The following is a 12,048-nucleotide window of genomic DNA, read 5'->3' as shown; positions in this document are numbered from 1 at the left end:
GTACTTTTATCATGTGAAAAGCGGTTTTACTCGACATCACTTTGTAACTTTTTTCTTGTTATTTGAACTTATAAAATAATGGAACAAGTTATATATATATATATGAGTTACAGGTATAGCCAGAAACACAGCATTATTCAGTCATCCAAAGGAAACAAATAATTTTTAAGATTGAAAACTAATTTTCAGGATTTAATTTGACAATCCTTTCATATCTGACAAAGTTGTACCAAACCTCCCCTGAAGGTTACAGCTTAAAAACATTTATTTTAAACACTTTTGCCATGTCAACAGGGTAGGAATCCATAGTGCAGAAAAACAACCTTCCCCTTCATTTATCTCTGTAACCTCTCGCACACGCTGACTGCTATCCAAACCGATGGGAGTCCCTGGCCCAAGATTTATGACCCATGACTTTGACTACCTCAGAGAAGGAGGGAGCACTTGTTAAGACTGCGCCTTAATTAAATTACAGAGCAAAAGCCACCTTCGGCTTTTTAACTGATCACATCATCTTCTTTTCTCATTTCATCCCCAAATATCCTGAAAGCCCCCTCCATGCACTTCTTCAGCTTCTCCACTGTTATACAGTGTTGTCTGTACCTGGGCGGGACCCAGCAAATCCCTAGGGAAGGGGTGTCAACACTGCTGGCTGCTAGCAACGAGCTCCGAGAGGCTAGCCAGTTCAGGTTTGTAAACCATCACCCTTGCATAACTGCTATTTGTTGAACCAAAAAAGAAAGGAAAAAAAAAAATATGTTAAACTGAATTTTCATTTCAGACAGATGACAAAGTTCCCTCCTGCTCTTATTTCAAGTCAGTATAAAGTAAGCATCATTCAATTTATGTTGCAAAGACGTTAATATTAGGAGCATTTCCCCTAGGGGAAAAAACCCAAACCCTTTGAATTAGCAGTTTTTCTAAAAAGGCTGATATAGTGCAGAACCACTGCAGAGGCGATAAACTGACACCGAAGTCTAGCAACCAGAAACCTGTTTTTGTAAAGTTTTATGGAATAATGACTCAAGGGGAGAAAGAAGGAGCAGAGCACAGTGCGTCTGTTCTTCGTTTCTGTTTTAGCTTGGAACAAAACACCAGATCAGATGTTTCCGAGGCTGCAGCGGCATCCCATCACTACATAAATTGTCTAATTTGCATCAGAGTATGATAAACAATCATTTTTAAGTCACCTGATGTAGTCTATGTAAGACAGCAGGTATGCCTGTAATGATTCTTCCTTGCCAGAAAATGTCTGGCTTGGTAAGACACTATGCCCGACTTTCCAAATCAGGCAAGGAAAACACAGTGAATGCTGCAACAGCACCCACTACAACTAATCTACCCCGGTAAACAATTATTCATCTGAATAGCCAAAGCATTTTGCTGAGTTTAAATTCCTGAAGATTTCTCCTAGAGTGTCAAAGTTTAATACTACTTCTAGAATATGTAGAATACTACTTCCAGAATATGTATTTATTTTCCAGAAGTGTCTAGATACCAGATTTGTAAGAGGCATTTAAACACCTCCAGATCAAGAGCTCATTTAAAGCCAGACGGATATTTTTGGAATTTGCAAATTGTTCTAGGGGTCCTCAATTCTGATAGACTGAATTATTGAAAGACCATTGTTTACACAGCAGCACAACTGATAAAAGGAGGAAATTCATGTTTTTGAACAGTCTATGCACGAGAACACATAGAAAATGATCCAGCTCAGTTTATCACTTGAACCAGAGATGACATACATCGGGATCCAGAGAAGGACAGAAATTCAAGGTTAAGATGATCTGAATAGGAGCTATACAAAATTTATCGGCATATTAAAAGAGGTTGCACTGCCTCATGGTGGGACGCTTCCCAAAGATAAAACTGATACCGAGCACAGAACCAGGCCACTGTAGGAACTGATCTTTTCTATTTATCGGTCTCTGTATCAGCACTTCTGTGGGGAAAGGTAGTCTTCCTCTGAAGTGTTAAGGCTTCTTGAGCTGGGTGGAAGCTGTTTCTAAAGGTGGCCTGTGTCTGTGCAAACCATCAGCTCCATCCTCACATGGAGCACTCCTCACAGCCTAGTAAGATAGCATTCAACTTCACTGTAGAGCAATGTAACACAGCAGTCACCACTCCCTCTATCTAATAGAAACTCAGATTCAAATCCTTCTGTTGACCCAATCCCACGGAGGTACTTGCATCAAAATCTTTACTTTTCAGAACGTCACATGGACACTGGGCATATCAGGGTTGAAACAACTTCAAAAAGTACCTACTTTATAAAGGGAATTAATATAAACAGGGACAGCTGAGACACATGCTACAGTGACAGCAAAGTTATTTAGAAGACTTGCTTTCATGAACTTTTATGCTATTTTACACAAAGTGGAAGAGTTTCCAGAGACTGGAAGGGGGGAAACTTTTTTTTGCTAGACATCCTCCCCAGCAGTGGGAACATGGATTACATGCTTTTCTACAAATCAGGAGTGACAAAAAAGGACTTGAATCACTTCTGAGTTTCAAAGCCCAAGTAGAACCACCTACCAGGTCTAGCAGTGCTTGCTAAATACGTCAGTGCTCTTGCCAGCCACTACCTGCCCATCGCTGCCCCCGCAGCTAAAAGTCCTTCCCTCCTCTTCACTACCTACTCATCATCCTCCTCCTTGTAGAGTTCAGGCTTTCAGGTCATTCTGATTGTGGGCAAGTTATGTTTGCTTGTCTGATGAAACCCTTTTAAATCCAATTTATTTCTGAAGAAAACCAGGTCATATTCAGTTTACATGCTCTATATCTACTACGTTGCAAAAAATCCACCATGAGGCTCCAACTGAAGATCACCAAACGTTAATACAGTATATTGCTGAGTTTATCTATTTGTGGAAAAATCTGCATTTGTGCTACTTTGTAAGCACTGTTACTCAAGACTTCTGAGAGAGGAATATGTTTATGGAGTGACATGAGCTATTGGGGATTTATCCAAACCAATGTAAATAAAATATATGACCTGGTTTTTCCCTGATAAAATACAAGCCCATTTAAAAAACTGAATCAGCATCTAAAACTTTTCCAATAATTTCTTACAAAATAGCCTGCAGGAAGCATATATGAAACCTTCTCAACTGTTGTTTGGTTAAAAGACAATGATTAAAATGGAGTCCCAGAGGGTGCATCACAACAGAAATACTGTTGCAACAAGCACACAGGAGACTCAGAGGAGAACAGAGCTTAAGGGGCTGCAGCTTTGACAATCCTCTTGAAACAAGCTTTATTAAAGCATTACGTGATTTGGCAACAGCCTGTTGACATTCTTTTAATTTCAAAAGTGGCCTTAATTTTATTTCCTTGAAAAATAAGACTCCTGTTCCTTAAGGAGTTCTCAGCCATTCCCTTTTCATAACCTGTTTCACAATCCACATTCAATATAAAACCATTAATTTGAGTCTGGGCATTGCAAGTTTTAAAAGCTGGGCACCCAAATCTCAGTTCTGCATCTGCAAGTCCCTACCACCAGAACTGCATCCAACGATCTGAAAGATTTCTTTTTACAGTAAGGAACAGGCAATTGCCTACTGGAAAATTGTCCTAGTGTCCTTAATAATTGTAATAAAGAGCATGGAAACACTATCACGTTTCATCTGTTATCACTATGGCAAAATTACCTGTCAGTCAGAGGTGAGGGTCAAACTCAAATTTTGAACAGAAACCTGAAACTCAGCCAGCTGCTATGCGTGCACATGCATTCACAGGTTCACTTGACATCCTGCTCTTCCAGAGGGTGTTTAGACAGAAGTATAAAAAGATGTGAGCTTTGTAAATTTGGCTGAGAGCGTACGTGGGTGGAAAGCAGATTAAGAGGAAGGGTTTAGGCTAGGAAAGAGGTTGCATAAAGGTGTGTGTTTAAAACCACTCAATTTTAGCACAATTTCAGGAGGCGAAAGTCTGCTCCTACTTCTCTCATCCTTTCCCCACAGGGAAATCTTAGTAAGGGAGCACTAAAAATCCAGGGATCCTGCAGTTCCTTGAGTCCTGTATGTGCTCCTTTCTATCTCAGAGCTGCCCTTGAAAGCAGAAGAAAAGCTATAGGCTTGTCTCGACTATAGCAACAATGTGGGTCCAATGTGTGGGAGGGAAGAATTGCAAGACAATTCAGTGACCCAACACAAAAAAGAAGTAAAAACCACATTTGCAACAGACTGAAAGAAAAATTAGAAGCTATTGGCTGATATGCAAATTAAAAACAAAAAAAAATCTGCTTATAATTTAATACAGTCCCATAACCAGTTCACCACTATTAGCCTGTAGCAGCGTTAACTGGTCCTTATTTCTGCTGCTTTACTAGATCTCCATGGGGCAGGAGAGATCAAGAGATTTGGGAAAGAAAGGGAACACAGATGTCAAAATACTCCTAAGTCATTCCAAAAAGTTTAGCCTCTCTTAAACCTTGGCTACTCAAGATTAAAAAGGAGGCAGGATTCTGGACAGGAAAGATTTACTGATAGAAAGAAACATCTACAGAAGGGTAGAGATGTCCATTTCCTTCTTAGGGAGTGATTATTTTTGGAGGCCTCAAGCTCTTCCCACAAATCACAAACTAAAATGTTTATCACTGCAGGAAAAAAAAAAGAATTTGAAGAACAGAGATGACAACAAAATTAAAAATTGCTTTTAAACCTCCATCCTTTAAATAGTTGACAGTCTGCATTTTTATACAGTTTGGTTTGTCTTGCAGCATGCTTTTTTCTATCGGTCCACAGTTCTCAGACCTGTTAGCGTTTTTGTGTGTCATATACAGTCACTCACACTGACCTCAGAGCACACAAGCTCTCAAAAGGAAAACTTCTGAGGATTCAAAGTGTTTTCACACGCAATTTTTACTGTGAATGCTCTCTGCTAGGAAAAAAATGTATTAACATTCCCACAGTACACAATTAAAAGATCAAGGACTTTTTGTTAAAGATTTGGATGGGAGAAAACAGCACCAGAGCAAGTACGAAACTTATTTTAGAAGCAGCTTCTTCAACAGACCTTATTCAGCCAAAAAAAGGGAACAAAAAGTTACCTACTGCTAAGTAATAGGAAACATGTTTCATGCTATAGGAGAAGCCTCTGAATTCCTTCACTTCCCTTTCCTAGTAAGGCTTTTCATCCAAAGCCACACAGTCTGCACAATCCTAAAGCCAGCACGAATCCTCACGTTACCCCAGCTGAAAATCTGCCATGTGTTATCAGTTGTGCCTCTGAAGGCCAGATTCAGCATTACTTAAAGAAAAACAGAACATTGATATAAAAAAAGCTCTGTAATAGTTACTGCGCAACTGCCAGACCACATGGCATTTGCCTTGATATGATAATAAAGCATGTGCTTCTCCTGCCCTCAGGATTAAAAATCTTGATAGTTGTATAACACCTTTCTGTTGAAGGTGGCTTAAACCTATCCTTAACAAAAGCTTCCATTAAAGACTATATGTGTTCAAAAACTCTGCTGCTATTTATTTGAGGTCAAAAGGTATTTTATGTAACAGAACAGCGATACATGATATGAAAGCCTGACTTGCTTGTTGGTTAAAAAGTACAGTAAAATTAGTCTGACACAACTCCTTAGTGGGCATTAAATTAGAAAGTTAAAAATGATAGGTGGGGAGGTTTTATAGGGCAGTTAAGCCATGCCTCAGGCACAATATTTGCAGTTTTATACATTCTACCACTTGAGATCTCAATACAAACTTTACATGATCTTAAAGACTAACTTCAAAGCTAACAAAGCTGAATATATTTAAGTGTTTATTATTATAGGTTTTCTGGATCCATAGTAAATTCAGTTCTTGTCCTTAGGTCAGCTGTCTTACAATCCCCTCTTGGGACAGGTCAGCTCTCAAACCATTAATTCTTCCAAGGAGGAATTCAGACCCTGCAATCAGCATCAAATGCAGCTATGCCTGGGAGCCCAGATGCAGCTGGACCACACAAGAATGTCACTTTGAGAGTCAAAGAGCAGGTTACAGCAACCCAAACAGTTTCTTCCTGGTAAAATAAGATAAGGTAAGGCACAGCTCAACTAGTAAGACACAGCTTTGTAGAAAGACAGTTATAAATACATCTAACATTAACATAAATGTAACCTCTGGCAGAGATGAGGAATAAACTCAACTACTTGAGCTGAAATAAAGAGTCTGAGCCGCTTTGTGTTGAAGAGCTTCCTCCATTTGCGAGAGTTTTTCCAGCCAGTCAGCCCTTTTTCACTTGAATTATAGGCAGCCTCTAGAAGCTCATCCAATCCCTTTGTTCCCTTCTTCCCCAACACATCTTTAAGGTTTTTAGATTTTCTTTGATCTCAGGCTTAGCCTGAGGAAGACTATCCCCTTCCATATTGAATCAAGTCAGCAACTGATACCTTAATTCCTTTGAAGAAACATACCTAAAAACTAACTTATCCATAACATTTCACGCTTGGTTTCTAAATACATCTCCATAATCTCCTCTTTACCTACATGTATTCTTCTCAGACAGGTATCAACACTAAGTTTCAGGGGGGGAGACTCACTACTTTGTACTAAAAGTTCACTCCATAATATTAAATCTCTTCAGGATAATGACTTCTCAGCTACCACTTTGAGATTTCTCAGAATCAGCAGTTTGAATTATTGCTTAACACACTTTTTCCATACTGGCAATTTCATATGAACTAGATTTCAAGACCCTTTAAGCATGGTCTGCTAAGCTTTATGCTGAAAGAATTTTGAATGTTAATTTTTTTCCCTGAGATATTATGTCTAAATTCTTTAACGGAGAAGTGACAGCCTAAACCCCCAAACAGCTTTTCTACACATATGAGACATATGGGAAATGTGTCTCATATGAGACATGAGTGACTACACTATTTTGCTGATTCAAAAGCATGTAATGAGAGAAATAATTTCGTTTCCAAACAAAAATAACCTATGGTATTCTACTCTGCTTAGCTCAGCCTTTCCCTTTATTAAAATCTATTAATTAGCACTGAAATATGCAGTTTACAAAAAAGCTATTCCTTAGTGTTATTGCCTAAAAAAAGAACACCATGCTCAAGGTTAAGCTTCAAATGACCAACTTCAATATTTAATGTTAGACTAATTAATGTTTACTACAAGAGCCCATTATCTCTCACAGCAAAACAAAGCGATGCCATCAGAGAGGCACTCAGATGTGAAATGTCTAAAAATCAAAGCTATTCCTGTACCATACCAGAGAAACATCCCTAAATTTCAGTGACATTACAAAGGTATGCAGCACATGTAAACTGCTCATGTTTTTCCTTATGTAAATGTACACAGTTTCTTTTTAAAAGCATTAGTGTAATATATTTAATTTATGCAGGGGAATAAGGAACAGTTCTGATGCTGACAGTCACTTCTGTGCCTATTAACTATTCATAAAACCCTCAATAGCACTGGAAAGATCTTTTAAAGCAACAGTAAAGGCTTGGCAAAGCTTTTATCAAATTAATTACAAACTGTGAAACTTCTTGTTTACAGCTACCACTACTCACTAGTCAGACAGCAAGTTTTTCATGCTGAAAGCAGCAGCTATCCCAAGTCACAGAATACATAGGTTTTTTCTTCCGCAGTCCTAATGAAACAGACACTTTTCAGAAGAACTAAAACGGATTGACTGGTTGCACTACAACCCAAATTGTGCTTGAATTACAACCTAAGTAACCTGAAATTACCAAATTATGTTATCTACTGATGGTTTAAAGTGCTGTTAACAGAAGCCATGTATTGTGATTTCATTGAACAAGTTGCTTCGAAAAGTTAACAGTTTCTCCAAGTTTACACCATACCAGTCATCAGTTTCTGCTCACTTTTATTCGAAATCTCTTGCAAAATAATTTAAAACATACCCAGATTTTCCATGAACTGGAAGTTTAAGGAGGTTTAATCCTCAGAAGCCAAGTTTAATGATGGAAGAAAATACACTGTCATTTATAAACAATAGCAGGGATTTTAATTCCCTCTCACAGATAAGCAGCATTAAGTACCAGATGTTTCAGAAGACAAAGGCCTCATCCTGCTCCTATGGAGTTTATATAATGTGACAGGGGAAGCAAACAACAGTGTTAACGCACAGAACATACTCAAGAATAATATGAAATCACTCAGTTTCTCAAAAATCTTGGACTGATGAACAAGTAAACCTACAGTGCTGAAAGCGCTGACAGTTTATTTTCTAGTAAAGTTTTAATGCTGGCTGAGAGGAACTGCTGATTGAAGGGGTCTCTAAAAAAGGTTAATGAAGATTTCTAGAGATCAGAACTTGTGAAAGTGCCAACTAATGTAATTTTATCTGGAGCCAGTCTGCCACTTCTTGTATTTGGCATGTTTTATATCCTCTGAATTCTTCTAAACAAGTTAGCTGCTTCATTTTGAATTCTTAAGCTGCAGATAGCAAGAAATCAAAGAGCAAGTTAGAATAAAAAACATGTAACGTATTTAGCTTGTTCTTGTTGCTAAGCTACTAAAGCCCAGTTATGACTACAAGGCTGTTATAGATTTGTAGCTGCATTTCTGACAAGGCAATGTAACATCAATCTAAGCAGAGTAATAAAGACAAAAGATTAAAGTCACAAATCAGAACTTATTTTGGTAGGGGTACAGCACCTTGGGCACTTCCAGACCTTTCCAATTCACAGTATGCATCCATCCAAGCAGTTCTCGCTGCTGCCTTTAGTTCTTTTGTTAAGAATTCAAAACTTCACGAAATTTAAACACAGAGAATTCAGACACTGTTGAATTGGAAAGGGTCAATTCAAAGGATTACCTCCTTCAGCTGCTGAAATCTCATGGCTTATACAACAAATAGGACAGGTCATTCATCTGCCAAATCTTAGCTACACCTCTGATCCAGGGTACACGAACAGCTAGGAAAGTCAAATACCTGCAAGCAGAAAGTATGTAACGTCATACTAACATGCCTAAGGTTTTAATGGTGGTATCAGGTAAGAATCTCAGATTATAGTGACCAAAGCGTTCTCTCAGATCTAGAGCACAAGTACACACCATAAAGTTCAATTGTTAATACCCGACATATATCTGTACAGAAGATTCTTTTTTGCATATCCAAAAGGCTTCTCGTTCTTCAATTTATTATAAGCAAAGTTAGTTGGTTGAGTCATCACACTTCCCCAGGTGCCACTTCTCAAAAATAGTTTCTCAAGCCAATTTAATCTCACAGAAAACAACTGAATGTTGCTTTTACCAAAACAAGAAGCAAAGGGAATAATACAGCAGTTTGACAGCTATATGCAGCCCCCTCCAGTGAGGAATAAATATAGCTCATGTTGAGGCAGACAGATGTTGAGGTTGATAAAGGTAAACAGAACCATGTAAGAGGTAATAACCAAACAGGCTAGATAAGTCACCCGTGAATAACTTAACCCTTCAGTGAATCCAACATTGTTTATTCCCCTGCTGAGGGAACATAAGCCAATTAGTTCCTAAAGCACTAACATTTGTAACCAGCTACTATACAGCATGGAATGTCATCATTGCATCCCCACAGTCTTTTACATTGCTTTGTCAATTTGCCAGCTTTTCTAGAAGGTAGAGCTCTTTTCTTCCCTTCCCCCAAATCCCAATGTTATTTTGATCACTGGGGTTAGGGAAGGAAGGGAAGAGATATTTCTCAATTATCTGGAGGAAACAGATCTGCTAGAAGAGCTCACCGAAGAAATGTAAACTAATAGACTAGTCAGTAATTAAAAAGATGGTTTATTTATACTGTCTGACCTTACTCTATGGTAAGGTAAAGTCAGCTTAGCCAGCTATACATTTTAAACATCCAAGTGCCAGCACAAACAAGAAAGTGAACAAAAAAAATACAGGTCACTTCCAAAACTGGGAGTCTTCTCCAGGCAAAGCAGGATGCAAGTATTTTGCATTCATGGTAGACAGTAATTGAACCAATGCTGCTAGTGCAAGTTACTTAAGTCTCTAAATCTCTACTTACCCAAAAGACAAAACCCCAAAACAAGTTATGGACAACCTTAAACATTCCTAGATGAAGTTGCATGTGTTTTATTCAGCAAGTCAGGTTGATCAGAAAGCTTCTGTTGCGGAACACTTATAATCTATTTTAACTATATCGCCAATAGATCCAAAAAGGACATTTGATGAGCTTTGAAAATGAAAATTTTCAGAAAAACTTGGAGGCATAACCCATCAGCGTCTCTCATGGCACTAACTGCACTGATTGACCCCTCTTGTTGATTCAAAACAAACTGACTAGTGATTTCATATGAAAACACATTTTTAACAGCAGGAAGACTGCACAAAAGAATTTGTACATTGCATGCTCCCGAGTTCAATCTCTTATGTTCTTTTGTCATATCAAATATTAAAATACAGGTGTTTCATTTGAGTTGCTAACCTTGACATTTTTAAACAATGTTGTAAATAGTATTCAATGAACATTATTCTAGTTGGTTGAGTGCTTCTGGCCACAGCTGTAAGGCACAACTGCATATATAAGCCAAAGAAAAAGTTAGCAAACATATAATATGCATATATTATGTATACACTTATACAGTGCACACCCATCATGGATTTATTCACTCATGGAAGCATGCTCAGTCAGCACTTCCATTGGGTATCGTGTAATATATTCTGCTATCTGATAGAGAACGTGATTTTCTGGATTTGATAAAGGTAATACCAGATACTGCTAATACTGTAAGCAGTTTATTGGAAACCTAATTACAGTACTCACCACAAAATTTAACACTGTCTACTACTGTTCAAATCCCCATTACCCCCCGTTATTATTTAAAGCTATTGGTATCATGGTTTATTCAATATTTATTCACGTGTTATAGACAGATTAATTGCATAAAACAAGACTCACTAGTGGTTTGAAATAAATGCGGTATTTCACTAGTAGTTGGAAAAGCCAATTTATATAACTTTAGAATAAAGTACTGTAACCTGAAGCATTTCTCCATAAATGAAGACAGCTTCATTGCAATCCTTTATAGTCTAATGTTGCTTCTAGCTTCTAGAACACTTAACCTTTTAATAAAGAATTTTAGAAGCTTTTGAGGTTGCTAGATTTATATGGGAACTCAAAACTTAAATCAGGTTTTTTTTAGAGGGAAGCAATATTAGACAGAAGATGAATGCATATAGAAATCCTCCACATAAACATGGTCACACAAGTAGATCTGTGGCACAGTCAATAACAAAACACCAAAATCATTTTTACCTTGTGTATTCTTAGTTGGCAGACCCCATTTCCCTCTTCCTCTGACTCCACTCAATGCAAAAAGATATATAAAGTTTTTATTAACAGAAATGAGAATTACTTACCAATTTGTAACAATACGGGTGTTACCAAAGCTGTCTCCATGGCATAACAAAATTCCCTGCCAAACATTACGGCACCATGCATGACCCACAGGCGTATTGGTATCCGGTCTATGGATCCTTCACTAATGGTCTCCTCCCTACTTTCATTCTCCTTGTTTTCTGGTTTCTGAAGCTGCGCCACAGGTAGATCTTGAACTTGCATAGATTCCGAGTCAGCATTCTGGGGAGCCATTTTCATTACCATAAAAAATATATATATATTTGTTATATCTATATAAATAATACTACCATAACTCCACGAACAAGTTAGGGTATCTTCTCTTTCAGCTTCTGTTCCTCAGGCAAGTAATGCTTATATTCCTCTTGTACAAACAGGTATCTTGCAACTTCTGGTATAGATATGAGACATTAAGAACAAAAAGCTATTTGGTAGGAATTTCAACATATGGCTTGCTGGTTTACTGTAAGTTAGAGTTAAAAATCCATAATTGCCATTCAGTTAATACCAGTTTCATAATTATTATTGAAGAAGTGCTGAAGTTGTTATTCTTGCTACAGAGAGGTGGAAAGGCGACACAAAGAGGTGCTCCACTGTTAATCCCCATCGAGTGGCTGATTAATCTGCAACAAAAAGCAAGCATTTAAAAATTTCAATAGCATTTTTCAGGATATTGTGCCTTCCCCCCCCCCGCCCCAACCATATACCCTATTTCCTGCT

The 12,048-nt window shown here is 37.9% G+C and overlaps 1 protein-coding gene and 1 long non-coding RNA gene across 9 annotated transcripts in view; one reads left to right on the top strand and one right to left on the bottom strand.

The window, feature by feature from the left end:
* The window catches only part of LOC142600292 (uncharacterized), a 429,271-nt gene that overhangs the window by 305,220 nt on the left and 112,003 nt on the right, over nucleotides 1–12,048 (top strand). The gene's annotated exons all lie outside the window — the stretch shown is intronic.
* Nucleotides 1–12,048, bottom strand: part of SLC45A4 (solute carrier family 45 member 4) — an 87,760-nt gene that overhangs the window by 27,140 nt on the left and 48,572 nt on the right. For 6 of the 8 annotated variants that reach the window (XM_075743247.1, XM_075743243.1, XM_075743242.1 and 3 more), the window contains exon 2: nucleotides 11,331–11,951. In XM_075743247.1, the coding sequence (XP_075599362.1) occupies nucleotides 11,331–11,574 (244 nt within the window). In that variant the 5' untranslated portion in view covers nucleotides 11,575–11,951. The remainder of the gene's footprint in view (nucleotides 1–11,330; nucleotides 11,952–12,048) is intronic. The other 2 variants (XM_075743248.1, XM_075743249.1) reach the window with 2 other exon arrangements.

This window comes from Balearica regulorum, chromosome 2 (assembly GCF_011004875.1).
Source record: "Balearica regulorum gibbericeps isolate bBalReg1 chromosome 2, bBalReg1.pri, whole genome shotgun sequence".
Lineage (NCBI taxonomy): Eukaryota > Metazoa > Chordata > Aves > Gruiformes > Gruidae > Balearica > Balearica regulorum.
This window is presented reverse-complemented; position numbering and strand designations above follow the sequence as displayed.